Source organism: Paramormyrops kingsleyae, chromosome 4 (assembly GCF_048594095.1).
Source record: "Paramormyrops kingsleyae isolate MSU_618 chromosome 4, PKINGS_0.4, whole genome shotgun sequence".
NCBI lineage: Eukaryota > Metazoa > Chordata > Actinopteri > Osteoglossiformes > Mormyridae > Paramormyrops > Paramormyrops kingsleyae.
Genome location: NC_132800.1, coordinates 19576765 through 19603480, shown reverse-complemented (window position 1 = coordinate 19603480; position 26716 = coordinate 19576765). Strand labels below are relative to the sequence as shown.

General features: G+C 43.8%; 2 protein-coding genes across 2 annotated transcripts in view; one reads left to right on the top strand and one right to left on the bottom strand.

The window, feature by feature from the left end:
- LOC111852867 (uncharacterized) overlaps window positions 1-2486 on the top strand; it is a 51833-nt gene extending 49347 nt beyond the window's left edge. Inside the window, exon 17 of the mRNA XM_072710782.1 lies at window positions 2256-2486. Coding sequence (XP_072566883.1) covers window positions 2256-2358 — 103 coding nt within the window. The 3' untranslated portion in view covers window positions 2359-2486. The remainder of the gene's footprint in view (window positions 1-2255) is intronic.
- A 5438-nt stretch (window positions 2487-7924) lies between these two features.
- On the bottom strand, window positions 7925-15770 carry LOC140588771 (E3 ubiquitin/ISG15 ligase TRIM25-like). The gene is made up of 6 exons (XM_072710786.1): window positions 15143-15770; window positions 13635-13730; window positions 13120-13353; window positions 12781-12940; window positions 12378-12437; window positions 7925-11989 (listed from the first exon to the last, which is right to left on the bottom strand). Exons 1-6 carry the CDS (start codon window positions 15731-15733, stop codon window positions 11472-11474), a joined length of 1659 nt encoding a protein of 552 aa, XP_072566887.1. The 5' UTR covers window positions 15734-15770; the 3' UTR covers window positions 7925-11471.
- Between the last annotated feature and the right edge of the window lie 10946 nt (window positions 15771-26716).

Below are 26716 nucleotides of genomic sequence, written 5' to 3'. Positions count from 1 at the left end.
CCTAATCAAATGTTATAGGAGACTCAGTGCTGGTATACTGGCAAAGGGAGGTTGTACAAAGTATTAAAAGCAGGAGTGCATGCATGACACCTTCTATTAAACCTACCTGTATGTGTAAAACATTTTCAGCGATTCAGAGTTCTCTATGTTTTGGGTTGTGAAGGAAGTTTACCTGATCCACTTGGGATAAATGGATCCGAGTCTGCTGTTTCGCGAGTCCCTCTGATTTACTCATGCAGTCCGGATCTGTTAGTGACTGATACAGAAGAACCAGAGTCTGCTTGATCTGGTGTTCTGACAAAACATCCTACCTATTGAGACGTGCTATCGAGCCTTTCTGCGCATGTGCAGTCCCAGCGTTTTGGGATTAGGGTTAGGTTTTAGGGGTTAGGGTTAGGTTTTAGGGGTTAGGGTTAGGTTTTAGGGTAAACATAAGGGTTTTAGGGGTTTTTGGAGGGTTAGGGTTAGGGTAACAGTTAGGGTTAAGGCTATCGATTAGCAGTACGGTGGGATGTTTTGATAAAGTAGGACGTTTTGTCAGAACACTCACTCTGTTACATATTCGGGGGCTCTGATTGTGCAGGAAGTTCCTTTGATCCGTCCACTCTGTCAGCTCCAGTGAGTCCTATGGCGTTTAATTAGTGCCAAAACTTGTGCGTGTATGCGTTCACTAGCAGAAAACCCATCCTCTCTACTTGCCCGCATTTGCACAGCACTCACTCGCTCGGCGTTAAATTAGTGCCAAAAGTCGAACCTCGCAAGCGCACACGCGCGCTGAAAACCCATCCTCTCTACGCGCTCGCGTCTGCACAGCACTCGCTCGCTCAACAGGATGAATTTTGACACTTTGGAGGCGGGAACAGTGGCTAATGTTTCCGCTCCTTTGATTGGTTTTTTTGAATATTGACTACGATTGGCTATTTGCTTTGGTAGAAGATGAAGATAACCGGGCAGTGACACGTAATCAAGCAATTCAGCTACGGTACATTTGCTTTGTCCCACGGTGCACTGCCTAAATCACACTTTACAACTTATTTATGGATTAAGTTAGTTATCAACTGTCCATATGTATGAGATGGAGCAGTGGCATGTACTGTAATATGGATACAATGTAATAATCAATAACTGTTAGATAGAAAGGGATCTTGAAAATCCAAGGGGTGTGCATTATCCCCCAGAGTCCACTGATGAAAGCACACTCCATAGAACATGTGTAAATAACCACCTGAAAGGTTTATTATTTTAGTTGAATTACCTGTTTGATTTTTCAGAGCTATTTTATTTTTTTAATATTGTCTAAAATTTTCTCCTATTAGTTGACTGTCAAGTACAGAAGCCTTAAGCCATCCTATGCACCAGGGTAAAAAGGGGAGCTTTTATTTTGATAAAGGTCAATGGCAGTTTTTTTCTCTACGCATGCCTGTGGAATCGTCAGTAAGGCTACTGCGCTCATCAGAAACAGTGGTTACGTAGCCTACGACTAATGTTTATCAGTTAATGGACCCGTAATGAGGCATGAGCTCTTACGGTGGTTGTACCTTATATGTTTATGCGAGGTGTACTATGTTGAAAGTAGAAAATAAAACTGTAAACTACACCAGCAGTCAGGATTCAAGGTTGCCAACTCTCACGCATCTGGCGTGACACGCTTTCAGTCTCTCACGCTCACACAAGTGTTACGGCAAATCTATATCATTCCATTATAAACCTAAAATTTTGTTACATCAAAAGCATTGGAGTACTTTGTAGACCCTACTGATTATTTATGAGGTAATAAGACAGTTACATTCATATAAATGCATGTGCAGACTTCGAATTGAAAATCTCAGTCCAGCTTGCTGACCAGAGTTGGTAACTGAACTGCTGTGTAATTTTATCTACCTGTAATTAAGCCTCTTAATTTAGCACATGCAGTATTTTGTCGTGCCTTAATGCTGTGCGGGCATCCGACATTTCCTGAGGTATTTCACATACTTGAATTCCTGCTTCGTTTTTATATTTTATGTATCGTACAGAATAATAGAGCGCAGGCTAAAGTGCAGTTCGGTCCCCAGCGAGTCTCTCAGCGCGGCGTGTCTCACAGCGCAGGGGGCAGCCGGAGCGCCGCAGACTCGGGCGGCTACATGAGTATATTGGGAATAAAATGTGTGTATTGGAGCGAGTTCTGTGTTAGTGAGTGTGTGAGGTGTGACAGTGATAATAATGGACATCCTGGGCTTTGTGATGGGATTAATCGCTCTTCCTCTTGCCTACAGACTCCTGCCAGCTGACGCTGGACCCCAACACAGCAAACAGCCGCCTGTCTCTGTCAGAGGGGAACAGGAAGGTGACATGGGGGGCAAAGCAGCCATATCCTGATCATCCAGAGAGATTTGACTGCTGGTCCCCAGTTCTGTGCAGAGAGAGTCTAACTGGTCACTGTTACTGGGAGGCTGAGTGGAGTGGATATGTAGCCCGCATAGGAGTGACTTATAAAGGAATCGGGAGGAAAGGAGAGATTGTTCACTGTGGGCTTGGATGGAATGACAAGTCATGGAGTCTGTTCTGCTCTCCTGACAGTTACTCTGTCCGGCACAATAATAAAGAGACTGACATACCCATAAAGCCCTCAGACTCCCGCAGAGTAGGAGTGTATCTGGACTGGGGGGCTGGTGCTCTGTCCTTCTACAGAGTCTCCTCTGATGGACTGACCCTCCTGTACAGCTTCACCTCCTCATTCACTGAGCCCCTCTATCCAGGGTTTTGTGTTATTAACTCCTGTGCATGCTGGGATAGCTAACTGTATGCTGGAGGAATCGTTTTTATCAGAATGTATCATGTTGTTGCTTCTCCATGGTAAATCTCTGCTTTTTAAACAGTGTAATCCCTTTTACTTTAAAATGTGATGTATGCTTCACAAAATAAGTGACTAGGTTCAGCAAGTTGAACAAACATGTAAAATAACCGTTTTTCTGTATGATTAACATGTGATGAGGACCTCCGATCGACGCATAGATGCTGATGTAGAGTGTGAGTGCTCCGGTAAACTTTTCGTTTTTTCGACTATCCAGCCCTTATTCATTAAAATGGCATCCAACAGTGCTAAATCGAGTAAGAAGAGGACCCAGGCCTAACGATTGAGGCTATCACTGCACTGCTCGAGCAACACCGGGACGCGCTAACCACCGAATTCAGAGCATCTTTTAGTACGCCCGACTCAAAATTAGAGCAAATATACCTCACATTGGAAGATCACGGTCAACGACTGTCCTCTTTAGAACTCGCCGCAGAAGACCTTAGCCAGCAAATGTTGGATCTGGAGAACGTCTGTAGCACCCTGCACGATGGCAACAATAGGTTGAAGGCTAAAGTTACAGACCTGGAGGGCCGAAGCAGACGTCAGAACATACGGCTCCTGGGCATACCCAAATGTATTGAAGGCGGTCGCTCTACGGACTTTATCTCGAGTTTGTTGTGCAAAGTGTTCGGGAACGACTCGCTGCCATCCCCCCCCAAAATCGATAGGGCTCATCGTTCGCTTAGTGCCAAGCTGGCCCCCGGGCAGTGACCACGACCAGTCATTCTCCGTCTTCACCGATACCAGACTAAGGAGCTTCTCATCAGAGAGGCACGGCGTAGAGGAAAGCTTGAATTCTGCAGCCAGTCAATTCGGGTCTTAGAAGACTACAGCCCTGAAGTACTTACTGTAGACAATGGGCGGAATATTAGGACGTCATGGCAGACCTTTACAAAAGGGGACTGAGACCGGTTCTGCTGCTGCTGCCCAGTGGAGCAAGAAAGTGGCTGTCCTCTGTGGATGAGGCACGGACCTATATCAAGACTCTCCCCATGTTATTGAAACCCACTGAAAGGGACCTCGCTGTGTCTTAGACAGTTTTGTTTGTGACGTAGTATTACTTCCTCCTTTGTTGTTTCATTTTTTCTTCTTTCTTTCTCTGTTGGTGTCAAACTTGGTATTTTGCTTTGGCCTTCTGATGGAGCCTGCGCTGTATATGCTAGCTTAGTTCGTCTGAGTATTATCAAGTCGATCAAGGACATTTGTCTAATTATTTTTGATTGAAACCGTATCTAGCAATCGGTGTGTGGGATACTGATCTTATCTAAAGGAAGAGGGGAAGAGGTGAGCGTGTTGATCATGGGAACTTGTCTTATTATTTTAACCGGAAGCCGCATTACCCAGACAAGACTGGAAATTTGAGAACGCCTTGTCTGAGGGGAGGGGTGAGCCTGGCCGGCTCGTCCCCTGCTCGCACGTAATGCCCAAAATTAGTATAAAGGAAAGGGGAGATCTCAGTGTTGGTTGGAGTTCAGCCGTGGGATAGAGCGCGCATCGCCCGGCACTTTCTCGGGACTCACGTGTTGGTCTCCTGCCAGGACTGAAACGGGCTCCCCAGTCTAAGAGTGAAGGTGGGTGATGATAGCACGTCCGAGTGTAAATAGCTTTGCAGTGTCTGTGTACTGATTCAATCATTATTGGGATTAATTATCATTGCATGAGAATTATAATAACAATAATATCAATTTGTACTTTCTTTGTATGCATGTTTTATTTATCACTTTCATATATACATATAATCAGTTGTATTGGCAGTTTGATTACTGTTTATGATCTATAATACTATTGGATATCACTTGTGATATAAGATTATTTTGCATTGCCTTTGATCCAATATCTTGGTATTGATCTTTAATGCAAGGTTAATTTTGTATTACTTTTAATAAAGTGTTTCTGTTAGGACTTAAGTGTGCCTGTTTGTTCCTTCGAGGGCCCTATATCCCCCTCACATCATCTTAAAACACTGAAGCTGAAGCATTGTTTTAGAGGTGCTTTTACCTTTGTTCTATAGCACCGGAGTGATGGCTACTGTAGCAATTATTAGCTCAAGTAAATTTTAATATCTGCAACAATATGTTTTTAATTTCATTTCATTTTAATTAATTATTATTTAATGCTGATTATTAACCAATTATTATGCCGAATGGTCGGCTCCTCCAAACTCGATTGCGGTATCCCCGTAAGTCTGTTAATGTGAGACTTAAATGGGATTCACTAATTACCAGTATCACTTAGTAACCCAGGTTAGAAGGCTCGTCCGGCGAGCTGCATCACCAGGTAATGTAAACGATTGGTAGCGAAGCTCCCCTCACGGCCAATGAGAGAGTCTCGAGATATTTCAGGCGAGTTTGAGGTTTCAGAGCTAAGTAGCCAGATCGCACAGAGGCAGGGACTATTGTGGGGGGAGGGGGTTGTTAAACAAAGAAAGAGGAATCTCTGAAAGTTAGGACACACTAGGATACCTGGTGAGACTATTCAACTTTTCTTCTGGTATAACCATGGGAACATACATGCTGTGAACATGGTTACAAGGGTGGCACACAAAACACTAAGATTGTCTAAGGACACATACAAACATAACCTATCTGTATATTGAGACTAGTAGTCGTGAGTAATTCAATATACAGGGTTTACAAAAGCAAACTTAAATGAAACTTCCTTTAGGGTGTTCGTCTGTTGGGTGAGTGGTATGTAAGGCAGGATGTCTGGGGAGGGGGTTGTGTGCCAAGTCGAGGGACCCCTGTCCATTAGGTCCACTCTGCTGTCTGTAGGTCCCTAAATCTTTGGGCAATAAAGGTTGGAGTGCTGGCCTCCCTTGTTATCTGTGTGTGTGTTTATGTGTGTTTGTGTGTGTGGGGTCACTAACCCCCCTTTGGTGCCTAGGCCAATGTCTACCTCTCGTACCAGGCTGGGCCTTGTCTCAGGCCACCTGGAATTTAAGCCCTGTGATATATGCATGTGTGATCCTACACTACAGTATAAGCTACACTGAGACGGGAAGATTTTTTTCTTTAGCAGTGTGACGGTCATGGAGCGACTGCACAGAGAGGCCCTCCATGGATACTGTTCTACATGCAAATGCACACACACACACATTCTCGCACACACACGCACATACACTTGTACATGAACTTTCACATTCACGTTCGCATATAACATTATTGAGCGAACATTGGACTGGTGTTTTAATAAATGCAATGTACATGTAATGGAAAAAAAACACAAGACTACCTTGTTATCCTGTGGACATTTATTGTGCTTAGGTAGGGGCGCAAACTTGAGCACAAGAGAGATGTTTATGTGCATAAAATGATTACTGTTGTGCAGTGAATGTTGTTGCGGTCTTTGATCTGGCAGCATCTGCCCAGCAGCAAAAGGGTGTCATCAGGAAACAAAATATTATTTATTTGGTTTTGGGCCTAGTTCATGCTGGTTATGGCCATGGGGATGACAGAGCCGGCCTTGATCAAACCACCTTTGTATTGTGTCTTTTCATGTGCTACTAGGATGGAATGTTTTTGTATTTATTTAGTAAATCTGCATGTGTGAGAACTTGTGCTTTTGTCTCAGGGTCTCTCTTGTCCGTCCATCCATCCACCCATTAACTTCTGCTTGTCTGGGGTTCGGGTCGCAGGGGTAGCAGCTTCAGTAGAGGCACCCAGACTTCCTCTCCCCAGCTACCTCCACCAGCTCCTCGGGGGGACACCGAGGCGTTCCCAGGCCAGCCGAGAGCCTTGACGTCCGTCGGTATATATTGACCCTGTTTTCGCTGCCTCTGCAGTTATTTTTGAGTCTGCATCTCGGCGTTTGGTGCGTGGCTAGCTTGTTTTGCTAGTTTTCCGGTGACCGGCATGAAGCTAAAATACACCGTCCTGCAGTTGTTAAGTCATAACCATTATTCAACTCCAACGTGCATTTCAGCCATAAAAGAACTTGGACTTCTGCGCCGACCACGCTATGTCCATAGAAGTTCTCGGCGTAAGTTTGTTTACCATCAGCCTGGCTGTTCTGCTTCATCCATTCCATCTGTATGGTCCGTTGTCGCTCGTCAAACACGTCATCAGAGCGATGTTACTCCAGGTGTTTGTAGCATTGGAAACAAAACGCGATTTCTGCCGGATGGCCTCGGAAATTATCCGAGGATGCCACTTACCAAGCAGGTCAGAAAACGCGGAGTGGATCTCACTGTATTACGGCCATTACAGAAATTTACTACACCAAAAATGCTCAAAATAGAACTTTTTAATTCACAATCTATCACTAATAAATCAGTACTTATACAAGATCATATTATAGACAAAAGCTTGGATTTTATGTGCATAATGGAAACATGGCATCAGCCAGAGGTTTTTTTGGCACTAAATGAAGCTTGCACCCCTGGTTATAGCTACCTGGAGAAAGCCCGCAGTACGGGACGTGGTGGTGGTTTAGCTGTATTATACTGACAGCAACTGGATTTGTCTCCCCTCATTGTGCCTACAATGTCTTCATTTGAATGCCTTGCATTTAAGTGCAAAGCCCCTCTCCCCATGACGATGCTGCTAATATATCGACCCCCTAAACCAAACTCAGTATTTATCTCTGAGATGCATGATTTTCTTACATCCATTTGTACTACTTCTTCCAACATTATTATACTCGGTGACTTTAATGTTCATGTAGACACTCCCTCCTGCCATTTGGCAGTCGAGTTTTTACAACTACTGGATTGCCTCAATCTTCAACAGCATGTTAATGTTCCTACACATTTCAGAGGGCATATCTTGGATCTGGTTATTACAAACTCTGTACCCATTAGCAACCTTTTTGTGTATGATCTGGGGGTGTCCGACCACAAGGTCGTTTCAATGGAGCTGTCACTCCCTTGTTCCCCCACAAAAGCAAAACGACAAATATGTTACAGAAATTTGAATAAGATCAACCCAGATATTCTGAGTAAAGATCTTCAACATCTCTCCTCTGTTGAATGTTCCTCAGTCACCGAGTCAGTTGACTTCTACAATCAATCACTCAACAGTATCCTGGATTTCCATGCCCCTGTCAGATATAGAACTGTCTGTTTCTCACGTTCAGCCCCCTGCTATATGTTGCACACACAGAAGAGGCAGGGTTTTCTGGTGGCACTCATAAGTTCTTTTTATTAGTCACACTGTAAATTGGAATAAACACGATAAGAAATTAGAACAGATTTCCCCGTGTTTAACACGACTGGCAGTGCGACGATTTCATCAATGGATGAAACTCGCAGTCGCGTTAACTCACAACACATAGGGTCATCTACATACACACTAATTGAAACGCGATTATACGGTATCGTCTTAAATTCTGCAGCTCACATTAACATTCCAATCATCCGCCTACACGTAATAATATAGTGCTAACATACATTAACCGTATAACAATATATAACGTTTCCTTTCTATCGCCCTCTCTAAACCATATACTTTCTTAACCAACATTATACTATTTAACAAACAATGACAAAATATCACGAAACACAAATGAAATGATAATCCATTACTCGGTTCGCTCCACAAATAATATCGAGCACATTACCGTGTCGAACGACATCCACCATCTCTGTTCTGCTACCACATGGCGCGAGCTAACTGGCCGCATTCCAACCATGACTGCGCTAATGCGATTAGTTTCCTCGATATATCACCCGCGTGCCGCAACCAAACATATAAAATACACGACAAGCATTTAATAGACGTAACCCACGATGCCACATTACTTCTCTTACCTGTAAATTGGAATAAACACGATAAGAAATTAGAACAGATTTCCCCGTGTTTAACACGACTGGCAGTGCGACGATTTCATCAATGGATGAAACTCGCAATTGCTCCCTCTAGCGTCACCCGCCAGTATGTACAGGTCTACGTAATTACATAAGCATCATTCCATTTTATACAAACTTAAAGTTATGTCAGAATACTCATGTACTTAATAAACAATAAACAATAATAATATACATTAACATGTATCATCTGGATTCATACCTCTACATATACATGTGAATTGCGGAAGATGAAGACAACTGGGCGTGTACTTGAGCGACGTATGCAGGCATCAGGACTCACTGTTCATAAGCAAGTTTACAGAAGACATCAGAAAGCATATGCAAGAACATTGAGAGCTGCAAGATCACAGTTTTATTCAAATATCATTAACAATAGCTCTGGAAATTCAAAGCAACTTTTCTCTACTATTGATTGCCTATTGAAACCAAAATTTCAATCTCATCTGGAAGCTACAGAAGAAAATTGCAATAATATCATTACTTTCTTCAGAAAAAAAGTGGATACCATCCGCTCGTCTCTATCGAGTGCCTCTGCAATACCTGTCCTGAAGGATGATCCCCAACAAGGAAATTTGCAACCTTTCAGCAGTTTATCTAAAGTTACGCCGCAAGAGGTTGAGGTCATTGTCAGAAAGATGAAACCAACAAATTGTGCTCTGGATCCCTTTCCTACAGTATTGGTTAAATCCAACCTTTGTGCTATAAGTCCCCTGATTACCAAGATAATAAATCAGTCTCTTCAGATTGGATATGTTCCCGCCACATTGAAATCGGCTATCATCAGACCACTTGTAAAAAAATCCACCTTAGATCCAGAAGTACTTGCAAACTACAGGCCCATTTCTAACCTCCCGTTCCTTTCAAAAGTGCTGGAAAAAGTAATTGCTGCTCAGCTTCAGTCTCATCTAAAAAAAAAATAATTTGTTTGAGAAATTCCAGTCTGGTTTCCGCCCATGCCACAGCGTGGAAACAGCTCTGGTTAGAGTATCGAATGACCTTCTGATGTCGGCTGATGCTGGTTTTCCATCACTTCTCATACTGTTGGACTTGTCTTCGGCCTTTGATACTGTTGATCACAACATTCTGCTTCACAGATTACGTTATACTGTAGGACTGTCTAATTGTTTACAATTGGTTCTCCTCTTATCTTACTGAAAGAACGGAGCATGTTGCCCTGGGAGAGGCTAAATCCGCTATACACAATGTCACCTGTGGTGTTCCTCAGGGCTCTGTGCTCGGTCCCATTTTGTTTATATTGTATATGCTTCCCCTGGGCTGTATCATCAGCAATCATGGTATTTCATTTCATTGCTATGCTGATGACACGCAGCTTTACCTCAAAATAAATTCAACCTCCTCATCTACTTTATCATCATCCACTTTGACAATTTGTTTGGAGGAGATAAAGTCATGGATGAAGCAAAATTTCCTGCAGCTGAACAGCTCTAAAACTGAAGCTATGTTAGTAGGCACCCCACACCAGGTTAGGGCCTCTAACATCACCAGTATTACCTTTTCTGGTGAGGATATCCCATTGTCAACATCTGTTATAAACCTTGGAGTTAAAATGGACACTCATTTGTCGTATGAGGCTCATGTCAAACATCTGTGTAAAACATCTTATTTCCACCTCAGGAATATAGCAAAACTGCGTCCAGCACTCACGTTTGCTGACGCAGAAAAGTTAGACCATGCGTTTGTCTCCTCCAGGCTGGACTTCTGCAATGCACTGCTCATTGGGACTACTGGAAAAACTCGCCTTCAAAAGCTGCAGTATATTCAAAACGGTGCTGCTAGGATCCTGATGGGAGGGCGTAAATACGATCATATTACGCCCATTCTTAAATCTCTTCACTGGCTCCCTGTTTCATTTAGAATTGATTACAAGGTTGCCCTTCTTACCCACCAGTGTATTTATGGGAACGCCCCTCCCTACCTCAAAGAACTTGTCGCCCAACATTCGTCCTCATGAAACCTCCGCTCTGTATCATTACATCTTTTGAAAACCCCTAAGACTAAACTTCAGAGCATGGGAGATCAAGCCTTTTGCGCAGCTGCACCTAGACTGTGGAATGCTCTTCCTGAGTATCTGAGGACGCCACAGACTGTTGATGCTTTTAAATCTGGTCTTAAAACTTATCTTTTTAATAGAGCTTTTCGGGTCGAATTAATTTTGTAGCACTTTGAGATTTGCTTTCAAATATAAAGTGCATTATAAATTAAATGTATTATTATTATTATTACAACAGTGGTGACAGCACAAGTGATGTAATATTCCATCTAAAAAGCTAAAATCATGTCTGGATGAACAGTCTACCAAAAGCAGAAGGTGTGATGGTAGCACTGTTATATGGAGCACCCCCTAAACATAGCAATGTTCTGAATATGTAATACAGTCTAAGTTTACACAGCCAGCATAAACAAAACTTAACCTGTAAGATCTAGACCTACCACATTAGGTATAGGAAGGTGCCTATTTCTACCTACTGCTCAGACCATCTGACCAAAACCAGACATTCAATGGGGGGGATGTGCTACACGCAGGTTTCTACAATCTGTCCTATTTCTCCTGACCCGTTATATCTAGACTAAAATTTATCCAGCCTGTCACAGCAGTATTTACGTCTTACACTGGCCACCAGTGACAGTCAGTGCTCCATTTTCCATCAGTGCTGATATACTGTTTCTATGCCGTGGACAACATTCCGACCCTTTGGACACCTCAGTTACTGCTTGAAGTTAATAGTTTTGTTAATGGGGTTTATTTTCATATTCATTATTTCCACTTTTTACACAAAATGTTTAATACCCCAAATTTAAAGAGACGAGTTAATCTAATTTGTGCAGACTGACCCTACAGTTATTAAGCTCAAACCCAGGATAGAGGGGCTCAGTGAACGTGTCCTGGACCCTGTGCAGGAGGGTCACTGTGTGAGAGACGCTGTAGAAGGACAGAGTTCCTGCCCTGTGATCCAGGTACACTCCTATCCTGGGGGAGTGGGGGGCAGATACTGCAGTTGATTTACAATTATGCTGGAATGAGTAACTGGAGTAGGAGCAGGACAAACACCAGGACTTGTCATTGTATCCAAGCCTGCTGTCGTCATGCCCTCCTTTTATCCCTTTATATGTGACGGCTATACTGACCCCAGTCCCACTCCACTCAACCTCCCAGTAGCAGCGCCCAGTCAGACCCTCTGTACACAGCACTTGGGCAATTGAGTCAGACGCCTCCCTGTAATAAGAATATGACTGTCTCTGGACCGTCCATGTCACCACTCTGTTCCCATCAGACAGATGGAGGTTATTGTTTGCTGTGTTGGGGTCCAGAGTGAGCTGACAGGAATCTGATGGAGGAGAAGATCAGAAGGTGATGTTTTGGTCTCATTCATTCCTTATGTTAAAAACAGTGTTTTGGTTTGTTTTAATGCTTTGAAAAGTATTTTGGAAAGTAAAAATAAATAAATGTATGTTTAGCTATTCATGTTTATATGGTCATATTCTCAACACAGATGTCTCAGAGAACAAAATGATATATAAAATAATATTAATCATCAGCAGCCACATTGCAAACAGATTTAAAGGCTCCTGACATAAACAGCTCATGCAAATGTGAAAGACCAGGAGGCAGCGGGAGAGAGAAAGAGAAGCTCCACTAGCAGAAGAAAACGAAACACAATAAAACACACTCCACCTCATACAGGGAGAGAGAAGCGTGTGTGTGAACAGACTCACATTGTAAGAATTCTGCTCTGGTCGTGGGCACTGATACCGGTATGACAGTGTCTTTGGTAACTAGAAGGAGACAGAGAGAAACAGGGATGTAAGTAAAAGGAATTTACTTGTGGGAGATGAACTTTACTCACTGTGGAGACACCAGCAGTAGATTATTATCATTATGAGGGCAGTTTAAAAATGTAATAATCATTCTGAGTGAAACGCAATAGAAATTTCTCAAGGATTTTAAATTGTATCATTTTGCAAAAATATGATTCCTACTATTTTCTGGTTTTCTGAAAAATTTAATCTTACTGGAAATAGAAACTGAAATGTGAGGTTGACTGTATTATACTGTATACTCTCTCTGCATGGTCTGTACAGAACATGAACAGAGTGGAAAATGTATTTATTTATTAACCTGTGTGTTTGATCTCTGTCGTTTTCTTTTCGCAAACATTCTCCAGTTGATCCTTCAGTTCAGAAACCATCTTCTTCACTTTCTCGAAAGAGCAGCGTGGATAGACAGAGATTCTGGGTCCAACTGAAGCTTCAGGGCTGACAAGAAGGACCCGGCACCTCTACAGACACACAGACTGAGTAAACAGCTTCATAAAAACAGATGTGCATTTCAAATCTAATTAAAAGGAAGCTTTTAATGAATTTCTGCCAAAAAAACAAACAATTTGAAATACAAATAAAGACATACATCAATTTGAATACCTTGGTTTTCTTATTGCCAAAGTAGCTGTTCTGTTACCTGGAGGACATGGATGTGATCCTCTGTGTGTGAAAGCTGCTCAAGTTCAGAGTGTCTCCTCTTCAGTTCATCAATCTCCTGCTTCAGTCTCTCCATGTGTCCTTCACCCAGACTCACTGCAGCCTTCTCCTCATCTCTGATCAGCTGTGTCACCTCAGAGCGTCTTCTCTCAATGGAGCGGATCATCTCAGTGAAGATCCTCTCGCTGTCCTCCACTGCTGACTGTGCTGAGCTCTGTTGGTGACACAGGGAGCAGAGGACGGTAAATTACAATTGGCCCCTTTTGAGACTCCAGAGAGCCTCATTGTACAATAGAGATGTGAGCTGACAGGAGGTATAGAAACAGCACAGGGCTGGGGTTTGTAGCGTCACCATGCTGGATGCCTCAACGACTAAAATCCAGCCATTAACTAAATCTTAAAGGACTTAAGTTGCCCGCTGTGGAAGAGCCTCGATTCAAGCCTGAAATGGTTCTTACAGACCAGCTGTTATCTTCTCCTCAGGTTCATACTCACTGTGATTGAGTCCACAGCCTCTCTCAGCTCCTGCAGCTCCTTCTCTCTCATCTGAATTCTCTGCTGAAATTCCCTCTGAGTTTCACCCATTTGTTTCTACAGATAGGAAACAAGATGACAAAACAGGTTTGTTTCATTAGCTGAGATCACATTCATTAATCATCCTGTCCAGGGTGGACCCCAGCCTTGTGCCCTATGCTGCCTGGGAAAGGCTCCAGGCACTCCCTGTGACCCTGACCCAGATCAGCTGTTAGGAGATGGATGGATGGATGGATGGATGGATACCTCAGCACCACATTAGCTACATTAGAATGTAATGAAATGGTGTGAAGTTTTTTTTTCTGGTAGTTTGAGTGCCAATCCTGCCACCAACCCCAAAATTTTCCCTGAAAGTTATAGGACCTGCTTGCAGGGACATCATACCCAGGATGAAAAAATGCAGGTTATAGGCCTTGCCGAAGGGCCCAATGGAGTATCATCACTCCTGGCATTCAGAGGATTCGAACCCCTAGCCTCAGACCCACCACTCCGCCCCATGTACATACATGCGCTTAGTTACCACTTTATTAGGTACAAACAGCTAGTACCGGGTAGGACCCACTTTGCCTCTAGAACCACTTCATCTGTAATTTAGATGTGTTTTCAGTGAAGTCATTCTGATTACCACTGTTATACTGCACTGTAATCATTGCACTTGAAGCTTCCTGTTAGCTGTAGTTAAGAAGTTGGCCTATTCACCTCTGACCTCTCTCGTTAACAAAGTGTTTTTGCCCACGGAACTGCCACAGTCTGGTTGGTTTGTTTATTACAGCATTCTCTGTAAACTCTACACACTGTAGTGTGTGAAAATCCCAGGATGGTGGCTGTTTCTGTGATGCTGGAACCACAACGCTTAGGACCAACAGTCACACCATATTTAAAACCTCTTAGCTCACACATCTCAGCCATTTAAATCCACTGTTTGAAGATGTTTTCAGTAGGAATTCTATCAGGACTTTTTTCATTTAATAGTAACATCTGACACAGGGTTGAGCCATGGAGAACATGGTTATTGTCATGCCCCGATCGTCCGCTCCTTTCGTGTGCCAAGCCCCCTCATTAACCCCATGTGGATTCCCCGTGTTTACCAGCTGTTCCTGATTGTTGTCATTAGTCCATTGTATTTAGTCCGCGTTTCCGTTTGTTTCCCCAGTCCAGTCATTGATGTGATGTGGTATCGTTGCGTGCTTGTTGTGCTACAATTAAACCTTGTGTTCCTGATCCCTGGCTTCCTGCTTGTTTGCCTGCACTCCGGGCGCGTACGCGCCGTAACAGTTATTGATAAGAATGAAGGCATGAAAATTTATCCTTAACCAGTTGTAATACATTTTCAGTGGTTAATTTTCTGTGCATTTTCTTCTCATGTAATTAACCAGACTTAATTATAATCTCTTTTTAATGCAAACGTATTAAAACATTTTTACTTTATATAAAATTCATAATTTATATATAAGCATTTCCAGTCTGACCTGTATCTCCGCCCTTCCTGCAGCAGTTGATACTGTATCATGGCCTCTGTGTTCATCCATCGTACAGAGATAACAGATACACTGCTGGTCGGTACGGCAGTAGACCTCCAGGGGTTTGTCATGCTGGGAACAGACCTTGTCCTTCAGATGGCTGGTGGCATCAATGAGCTTGTGTTGTTTTGCATGGTGGAGTTTATTGTGAAGCTGCAGGTCATTTTCACAGTAGGAGGCCAGACACACCAGGCAGGACTTGACAGCTTTGTGTTTTCTCCCAGTACAGACGTCACACTCCACATCTCCAGGTCCAGCATAATGGTCAGCAGGAGTAGCTGCTTGTAGTCCAGTCTTCTTCAGTTTCTCCACCACTTCACCCAGTATGGTGTTTCTGCCCAGAACAGGTTTGGGTGTGAAGGTCTGTCTGCACTGGGGGCAGCTGTAAACTCCAGCATGATCCTCCTGATCCAAGCAGCTCTTAATGCAGCTCATACAGTAACTGTGTCCACAGGGAATAGTCACTGGATCCTTCAGTAGATCCAGACAGATCGGACAACTGAACTGGTTCTGATCCACTGTGACTCTGCCTTCTGCCATTTTACCACAAACACTGATAGGATTCAGTTTAGTTTCCTCTCACAGTCGTCTCTTTGTGAGAGATGGAGGAACTTCCTGCTTCTCAGGCTGCAGTAGGTGTGGTTTTGGACTGAGGCCAGACTGAGAAGAGCAGACTGAGCAAACAGTGGAGCTGAAATTTATGAAAGCTGTGAATGACATGCATGCGAGGAAGACCATCCCTCCTCTTCAACAGGCACTATGTTAGTCCACAATTGAGAAGAATATGCTATATAAATATACTGGGCTAGGAGTAAAGGACGGGGTCATAGTGAGCTAGTTAATTATGGGGCCAGCTCACTGTTGTGTTTGCAAGATGTTTGCCCTTCTGGATGTTTGTGTCCAGTCGGACTTCATCTGCGAGCGATGTAAGTTAGTGGACTCACTCATGGTCAAGGTTCATGACCTAGAGGAGCAACTGGCTCTCATCCAATTCAATTCAATTCTTTTATTGTCATGTGTACAATGTACCGTGTACAATGAAATGCTTGCTTGCATGTGCTCCTGCAGACAGTGAATATAGACAACAGGATGACAAGTGAATGAATGATAAAGTGAATTATAAATAAGTAAATAAATAAGAACAAAATCACAGGAATAAATAGAGACAGAGACATAAATATATGTGTGGGTAGCAATGGAGGTGACACAGGTTACTGATTGTTCATGAGTGATTGCAGTTGGGTAGAAACTGTTCCTGAACCTGGAGGTGCGCGTCCGAATGGACTTCAGTCGCTTCCCAGATGGGAGGAGGGTGTGAAGTGACAGTGCAGGGTGGCTGGGGTCCCGTCTGATACGGTTCACTTTCCTGAGACAGCGTGTAGTGAGGATGTCATGGATCGCAGGGAGCTGTGTGCCCGTGATCTTCTGTGCTGAGGTCACCACACGCTGCAGAGCTCTGTTGTCCTGAACTGAGCAGCTGCTGTACCAGGATGTGATGCATCCTGTCAGGATGGATTCCACAGCCAACCTGTAGAATCTGCACAGGGTTATGGGGGACATCTGGTCTTTCCTCAGACTCCTGAGGAAGTAGAGGCATTGTTGGGCTCTCTTAACTATTGCCGCAGTGTGACTTGACCATTTGAGGTCATCAGTGAGGGTGTCTCCGAGGAACCTAAAGCTGCTGACCTGCTCCACAGCCTCACCTCCGATGTAGGTGGGGCTGTGCTCTGTTGCCTGTTTGAAGAAATCCACAATCATCTCCTTAGTTTTGTTAACGTTGAGGGTGAGGTTGTTGTCCTGACACCATTCTGCCAGGAGTCTGACCTCCTCCCTGTAGGCCGTCTCATCGTCCTCGCTGATCAGACCTATTACGGTGGTATCGTCAGCAAACTTAAGGATGGTGTTAGAGCTGGACCGGATGGAGTACCTGGCAAGGTACTCAAGGCGTGCTCAGACCAACTGGCAGGAATTTTCACCAAGATTTTCAACATCTCCCTATCCCGAGCCATTGTCCCATACTGCTGGAAATCCTCTACCATCATTCCAGTTCCAAAAACATCTGCCTGCAAAAACCTGAACAACTTTAGGCCTGTGGCATTAACATCTGTGGCAATGAAGTGCCTGGAAAAGCTGGTTGCCAAGCACATCAAAGACTACCTCCCTCCATCATTTGACCCCCACCAGTTAGCCTACAGGGCAAACCGTTCCACTGAGGACGCCATTGCCATCGCCCTCCATGCGACGCTGAGACACCTTGACCACCCGGGTAACTATGCAAGACTGCTCTTCATAGATTTCAGCTCAGCATTCAATACAATACACCCGGACATTCTGGTCAAAAAACTCCTGGACTTACGCCTCCCCCCCTCCACCTGCGCTTGGATTAAAGACTTCCTCTCCAATAGGCCGCAACAAGTGAGACTCGGTCGCCATCTTTCCCCTTCGCTCACACTCAGCACTGGCTCCCCCCAAGGCTGTGTGTTGAGCCCACTCCTGTACACACTCTATACATCAGATTGTTCCCCCACCCACCCCTCCAACCTCATCATAAAGTTCGCAGATGATACCACAGTGGTCGGTCTCATTTCAGGGGGCGATGAGACAGCATACAGAGATGAGGCGCAGTCACTTGCAACTTGGTGCGCATCAAACAACTTACTTCTCAACACAATAAAAACCAAGGAAATCATCATAGACTTCAGACGCAAACGCACTGCCCATGCTCCACTAAATCTTAACGGGGACTGCATTGAGCGGGTGGCGTCAGTTAAATTCCTAGGGGTACACATCGCCGAAGATCTAACTTGGTCCACCAACACTAAAGCAATAACTAAGAAGGCCCAGCAGCGTATGCACTTCCTGAGAATTCTCAGGAAAAACCATCTGGAACAGGAGCTGCTGGTGTCCTTCTACCGGTCAGTCATCGAAAGCATACTCACCTTCAGCGTCACAGTATGGTATGCGGGATGTACAGCAGCAGACAGGAAGGCCCTGCAGAGGGTCATTTACACAGCCCAAAAGATCATAGGCCGCCCTCTGCCCTCCCTGGAAAAGCTCGCCGAATCCCGCTGCCTCTCCAGGTCCAAGTCCATTCTCAAAGACTCTGCCCACCCAGCCCATCACTTGTTCAACCCGCTTCCCTCCGGCAGGCGGTTCAGGTCACTAAACGCCAAGACTACAAGACTTTCCAACAGCTTTTTTCCCTGGGCCATACGTTCACTTAACAAAAGCAATATCCCTCTGCAGACATTGGCCACCCACCACCCCAATCCCCCCCCTCCCTCCACCGTCTACAATGATTAACTATGTCTCTGGAAATTGTATTTGATCACTTTATCCTCATCACCCTCGCACTTTAACACCAGGCATTTGATAGTCTGATGCTGTTACGTTTACTACGATGTTATACCTTTGTGCAGGGGAGTGTCTTGTTTTGGCTGGAAGGTGGGGACTAATGTTTTGGGCGAGAGGAGTGAATAGGTTTGGGGGGAGTGTATGAGTGAGTGTGGGTAGGCTGCCTTGGGGCTGATTTGTTAATTCTCAACTATATTAGTTTTAAAACACTGACTAAGAGTGGCAACTCTAAATTTCGTTGTGTTTAATACTACGTATTTTATGCAATGACAAATAAAGCTTTTAATTCTAATTCTAATTCTGTACTTAGCTACACAGTCATGGGTGTAGATAGAGTAAAGCAGGGGGCTCAGCACACTGCCCTGCGGGGTGCCAGTGCTCATGGTGATGATGGAGGAGGTTTTTCCACCAATACGCACTGGCTGAGGTCTGTCGGTGAGGAAATCCAGTACCCAGTTGCACAGTGAAGAGCTAAGCCCCAGATCCAGGAGTTTAGTGATGAGCTGGGATGGAATGACGGTGTTAAATGCAGAGCTGTAGTCCACAAACAGCAGCCTGGCATAACAGTTCTTGTTTTCCAGATGAGACAGAGTGGTGTGGAGTGTTATGGAGATCCTCCGTGGACCAGTTGCTACGATAGGAAAACTGGAAGGGGTCCAGACTGTCAGGGATGTTGTCCTTGATGTGTTCTAGCAGCAGCCTCTCAAAGCACTTCATGGCTATGGGAGTAAGTGCTACTGAGAAAAAGTCCTCCTCACGTCATCCTGGGAGAGCCTCAGGCTGGAGTCTTGCGGAGCTGCGGGGGGGGGCTTGTCCATGTTAGCGAGCGAAAAAAACGTTCAACTCGTCCGGGAGTGAAGCGGCGGTAACTGTGGTCGCGTGTGTCCGGGGTTTGTAGTCCGTGATCAACTGAATGCCCTGGCACATCCGACGAGCGTCTGCTGTGCTGTTAAACTGAGTGTCTAGTTTATGGGCGTACTCTTTTTGTATGCCTGAGTATCTCCGGAGTGAAACGCACTGCTGCGTTCCTGGATCCGCCGGCAAACTTCAGCACACATCCAGGGCTTCTGGTTGGGAAATACACATACAGACCTTGTGGGTACGCAGTCTTCCACACATTTCCCGATGAAGCCCGTGACCACTGTGGCATACTCGTCCAGATTTCCAGGGGACTCTTTGAAAACATCCCAGTCCACAGATTCAAAGCAGTCCCTAAGCGTCTCCTCCACTTCCGGTGTCCAGCAGTGCACCTCTCGCACGGCCGGTTCTACGTGCTTCAACTGCTGCTTGTAAACAGGGAGGAGCAGCACAGAGCGATGGTCTGACTGTCCGAGGTTCGGCCGCGGGAGCGAGCGGTACGCGTTTTTGTGTGCGGTGTAGCAGTGATCCAACATATTAGCACCCCTGGTGGGACAGGAGACATGTTGGTAGTATCTGGGGTAAACCGACCTGAGGCTTGCTTTGTTGAAGTCCCCGGCGATGATAACCAGACCTTCGGGGTGTGAGTTTTCGCAGTCCGTAATGAGGCGGTATAGTTCCTTAAGTGCGGTACTGGTGTTTGCTTGTGGGGGGTTGTAAACAGCTGCCATGTGCTCAGCTGTAAACTCCCTAGCCAGGTAAAACGGCCGGCGCTTGATGATCAGACACTCCAGGTCCAGAGAGCAGCTTTGTGAGATAACTCCCACATCCGTACACCATGCATTGTTGATGAGGAAGCATACCCTGCCACCTCTCTTTTTCCCGGAGGAGACCGACCGATCAGCGCGGTAGATAGAGAAGCCGTCGGGCTGGACAGCCGAATCCGGTGTGCAGGCGGTGAGCCATGTTTCTGTGAGGCAGAAAACACAACAGCCACGCAGATCTCGCTGAAGACGAAGTCTACCACGGAGATCGTCCAGTTTGTTGTCCAGAGACTGGACATTAGCCAGGAAAATGCTAGGCAGTGGAAGTCGTAGTCCACAGCGTTTCATCCTCGCTTGGATCCCGCCACGCCAGCCACGTTTTCTCCTCCGTGTCCTCCGGGCATGATCGGGTGAGTCGCGTCCGCCACCTTGGTTTTGAGTTATTGTGGCGAGTAGCCCCATGTCGCTAACTTCAAAAGTCACGACTTGTGCCTTTGTTGCTCCGATGTTTATCAATGTTGAACGATCGTACTTAATGAAACAGTGAACAGACCGTACAAACAGGGACAATAGCAAAAATGCAGACACAAAAATGAAAAGTTTATGAGGAGCAGCACGCAACACATCACCTCTCTCCAGTGCCATCTTGATCCAACACAACAACGAGTTAAAGGAAAGTGTTATTAATACGCCTTTTAGGGAGACTGTGTGTATGACACAAATGGGGAGGGGGAAAAATGGAGAACAGGTAGGTCGAGAGAGCTGGGTGAACGTAGGTCATAGACGTAGAAAAGGGCGTACACAGTTCACAGAGGCGGCATCACCAGAAGAAACGGTGTCTAACCGCTTTCAGGTGCTTCCAGCTTTAGAGCTGGAAGAGACTGGGGAGGCAGGAGGGTCCTTGGGCACTGAGGACCCCCCTGCCCCCAGGAAGAGGGAGGTTGTGGTAGTAGGGGATTCAATTCTTAGAGGTATAGACAGTTATGCGTGGTCCCGTACAGTGTCTTGCCTGCCTGGTGCCCAGGTAGGAGACCTTCCGAATCATGGGCACCGGCTTTTGACACCAGCCAGGCTGGATCCAGTGGTCGTGGTGCATATTGGCACCAATGACATAGGAAAGGGCAGGAGGGCTGTTCTGCAAGATAAATTTATAGAAGTCACAGTGCTAGGAGTATTAGAAACAAAATTCATGATTTAGAGGCTTTAATTTCATCAGACACTTATGACATTATAGGAATAACAGAAACATGGATGAGTCACGATGATGGAGAAGAATATAATATGGATGGTTACACATTGTTCCGTAGAGACCGGATAGGCAAGAAGGGAGGTGGTGTTGCAGTATATGTAAAAGAAAACTTGCAGGCAAGGGATCTCACTGATAAAAATAAAAGTACAGAAGCTGTATGGATAAAACTAGATGCTAAGAACTCAAATGGCCTAATTGTCGGGGTTTGTTATAAAGCACCTAATGTAGCTGTAGAGGAAAGCAGAATGTTATATGATGATATCAGGGTTATGAGTAATAAAAATGATGTGGTGGTTATGGGTGATTTTAATTTACCCGGGATACAGTGGGACTTCTGTAAATGAACTTGAAATGGTGGAATTAGTATTTTACTCAGTTTGTTAATACCCCTACCAGGGGAGAAGCCCTTAATGATCTTGTTTTCTCTAACAACCAGGATAGGATTGAAAAATTAGAGGTTTTAGAACCACTGGACAGTAGTGATCACAACATGATTAAATTTGAGGTTAATTTTAGTGTCCAAAGAGCAAAGTCGAAATTAAAAGTACACAATGTGAGGAAGGCTAACTTTAATGGTATGAGACTGAAACTAGAAACTGTAAACTGGATGGAGTTAAATAGCAAAACAGTTGAAGAGGCATGAGAATTATTTAAAAGCACATTGCTGCAAGTGCAAGAGGACTTCATACCTGTTTCCAGTAAAACTAAATCTAGGAAACGACAACAAGGTGGTTTACTAAGGAAATTAAAAATAAAGTCAGGAGGAAAAGGGCTCTGTTCCACAATTGGAAAATAACTAATGATTTCAAAATAAAGCAGGAGTATCTAAGTCTACAGGTTGAGTTAAAAAATAACATTAGACTTGCTAAGAGGAATGTAGAAAGGAAAATTGCATTGGAGGCTAAGGATGACATTAAAAGTTTCTTCTAATACTTTAACTCCAAAAGCTGAAATCACTAATCTGCAGGATAGTAAGAGTCTTATAATTGAAAATGAAATTGATTTCATTTTTAATGATTATTTTACACGAGTATTCACAGTAGAGAACACAAGTAACCTGCCACCATTTAGTACAAATACAGCGTCATCTATGACTAATATACGTATAACTGAGGCTGATGTGGTACAAAGCCTAGCTAAGCTCAAAATAAATAAATTGCAGGGCCCTGATGGTATCTTACCTATAGTTTTAAAAGAGATGAGGGATATTATTAGCCAACCTTTAACTCTAATATTCCAGAAATCGTTATCTGTGGGTGTGGTACCTTCTGATTGGAAGCATGCTAATATAACACCCATATTCAGAAAAGGGGATAGAAGTAATCCAGCAAACTATAGGCCAATATATGTCTTCATATATATACACAGATGTCTTCAAAATGTTCACAGACATCTTTAACATTTCCCTGAACCAGGCAGTCGTCCCCACAAGCTTAAACGTCACCATCATCACACCTAAGCTGAATAAGTCTTCTGCCTCTTGCCTCGATGCCTACTGCCCTGTAGCAGTCACACCTGTCATCATGAATTGCTTTGAAAGGCTAGTATTGGGGCACCTGAACGCTGGTCTTCCCAAATCACATGTCCGTCTCCAATTTGCTTATCGCCCAATCCGGTCCACTGAGGATGCCATATCCTCTGACCTCCATCTGGCCCTTTCCCATCTTGAAAGGAAGAACACGTGTAAGAAAGCTGCTCATTGACTACAGTTCAGCGTTCAGCACCATCATCCCCCAGAAGCTCATAGGGAAGTTAAGCCTGCTGGGCTTCAGCACTTCCCTGTATAACTGGGTCCTGGATTCCTTGCCAGAGAGACCCCAGACAGTCTGCATCAGAGACATCACCTCCAGCAGCACCATGCTGAGCACCGGCTCCCCCAGGGCTGTGTGCCCAGCCCACTCCTGATCACCCTCCTGTCCCATGACTGTAGTGCTGCATACAGCTTCAGCACCATCACCAAGTTTGCTGAAGACACAAAGGAGGTGGATCTCATCAGCAATGGTGATGAGTCGGCGTACAGGATGGAGATTCAGCAACTGGTGGACCGGTGTAATTAAACTGAGGTACCTTAAATCCGACAAGTTCAGAATCCAAGATGGCTGCGCCCTTTATCAACAGAAGGGAAAGTTATAGTTTTATACTGTTTAAGCACTACTTCTCATTTGTGGCTCATTAAATCGGTCGCACACACTATACCGTCCAACTTATCTGTGGACGTGTTGCTATGGAGTTTTATACGTAAAGCACCGTGTGTAATGTGTTATCAACTGATATTGCTAACAATGGCAATTAACCGGGCTAGAATTGGATTTCATGATTAGTTGGATTATTTGTCAGATTTACAGTAGTTTGGGCTAATTGTAAGTAAAAGAAGATAAAGACCATTTAAACTGAGGTACCTTAAATCTGACAAGTTGTCGGGCTAGGCAAAAAATCTTGGTTTTTGATATGGGTCCATGGTATTGCACTTCTGTGGTAAATGGAATGCATCCGACTCATGTTCAAGATGTTCAATAAACATGTTAAGTGCATATATATTCCCTTTTTTCTTGAGTCTGTTTGCTCATGCAAAATTAAATGTGATTAATATAGATTAAAAATGAATGATATTTAATCGTGATTAATCAAAATTAATCCACAGGAACCCTGTGATTAATCTGATTAAAAATTTTAATCATTTGACAGCACTAAATGCAAAATAGCCACCCTTTGCTCTGATTACTGCTTTTCTTTGCTAAACACCTCTGGGAACTCCTTCAAGACTGTTGGAAAACCATTTCAGGTGACTACTTCTTGAAACTCATCGAGAGAATGCCAAGAGTGTGCAAAGCAGTAATCTCAGCAAAGGGTGGCTATTTTGAAGAAACTAGAATATAAAACATGTTTTCAGTTATTTCACCTTTTTTTTGTTAAGTACATAACTCCACATGTGTTCATTCATAGTTTTGATGCCTTCAGTGAGAATCTACCAATGTAAATGGTCATGAAAATAAAGACAACACATTCAATGAGAAGGTGTGTCCAAACTTTTGGCCTGTACTGTATATATATATATATATATATATATATATATATATATATATATATATATATATAATTAATGGGTTAACGTGGATTGATCTATCATCATGATTAATCTGATTAAAATTTTTAATGCAATTAACCCATCTGTAGTGCAGAATGACTCAAAATCCCTGAAATGTCTCTGTCAACCCATTTCGGGTAGTTTTGGTGCGTTCCATTTACCCTCGGAACTCATATTCTGAGTCAGATTCCGAGTTTTGAAGCCGGAAGTGACGACATGCGTGCCCCCTTTTTTTTTGTTGGAGATCTGAGAAATATCTCAGAGCAGCACAGAGGATCCCGAGTTCAGAATTCAAGATGGCTGCGCCCTTTATCAACAGAAGGGAAAGTTATAGTTTTATACTGTTTAAGCACTACTTCTCATTTGTGGCTCATTAAATCGGTCGCACACACTATACCATCCAACTTATCTGTGGACGTGTTGCTATGGAGTTTTATACGTAAAGCACCGCGCGTAATGTGTTATCAACTGATATTGCTAACAATGGCAATTAACCGGGCTAGAATTGGATTTCATGATTAGTCGGATTATTTGTCAGATTTACAGTAGTTTGGGCTAATTGTAAGTAAAAGAAGATAAAGACCATTTAAACTGAGGTACCTTAAATCTGACAAGTTGTCGGGCTAGGCAAAAAATCTTGGTTTTTGATATGGGTCCATGGTATCGCACTTCTGTGGCAAATGGAATGCATTTTACTTGTATGTCAAGAGCCTTTGAACCTGTTGGCAATGCAGCTGCTGATGTTTAATTTTTTTGCTTGTCATGTTGTTCTTTGAGACATCCATGTTGTGAATAAGACCATTTACAGGGGGTCCTCGGCAGTGGCGTGCACAGACATTTTGGGGGGCAAGTGCTCCAGGGGGAAAAAAGGGCACTTTTTGCATATGTGGAAAACCTTTTCTTTTTATAATAAAAAAAACGCACAGGTTAAATGCAATTTGACTTTTATTTCAAAACATTCTCTAAAAATCAAAAATCACACCACAAAAAGATAAAATCTGTATCCAACTCTAAACTATATACATACATATTCTCAAGTGTCCATTAAATGGAGTGTACTGCTCTAAAGAAGCATCCTTCTTGGTGCCATGTCTTTGTAGATGTTGATGACCTCGTTGTAATTGATCTCCACATCTTTCTCAATGGCCAACAAGAGGAGATCAGACAACCTTTCTTCTCCACACAAACTTCTTAGTTTATTTTTGATTATTTTTAAATATGTCTAAAGACAGTCAAAGACATTAATTTCAATCTTACCAAAGTAGGACAGTAGTTGACGTTAGTTATGGAAAGGCTAATCCACAAAAACGGAGAAACGTCCATAATTCTATTATTCATAATCATGTCAAGGTTTTAGGTTTTTCTGCAGTTCCATCTCTAAAAAGTGTGATGTCTTCCCGTCACTGACTTCAGTTTGAAAACTTTGTATTTATTCACAGATTTCCGTGAGATCATCCTAAAATTTGTAACGAAAAATGGGCTCAAAAGAGCCCTCTGCCTAACGGCATGTAGCCTATAGCATAACGTGATATTTTCAATAGTGTATGCAAAAAGGTCGGAATTGATGGAGAGTGGGGTTGCCTAAATGGTTTAGGTTACATTTTAAATGTGTCGTTTTTTTGTTTATCCATATGGATGGATGGAGGGGGCAAGCTGGCAAAGTTTGTCATGTGCAGTTTCTGACAGGCTACTTCACAACAAAACAATTGCAGGTTGGTCTTAGAGGGCAAACAGAATAATTTCACTCGATTCATGGGTTACCTGACTGGTTGGGAAGGGAAAGAGCTGCCGTGTTGTCCGCCGTGGCTCCCAGTCGCTATAGTTAGCCTACTATGCCTACTCCAAGTAGTCCTATGTCATGCCGCTGCTACACGCCTCACAACAAATGAACTGCAAGCGTGTTCACGTGACACGGTGACAGTGAAAAAGCGACAGGGTTCGGGTGTCTTTGAAGAAGGGGCACAAATCAAGCCATTATTTTCACACCTTTTTAAATCGCGCAGCTTTAAAAAAAAAAAAAATAAATCACGTCTTTCAAAAGGGCACTTTTTTGGACTGAGGGCAAAAGGGCAAGTGCTTCAGCACCACCTCGTCTCTATCTGTGCACGGCAGTGGTCCTCGGGTTACGACAAGTCAAAACACACCCTTCTCTGATCTCTTTACAATGTCTAATTTCACTTCCATCGTGATGGGTTTCCTCTTCACAAACACTT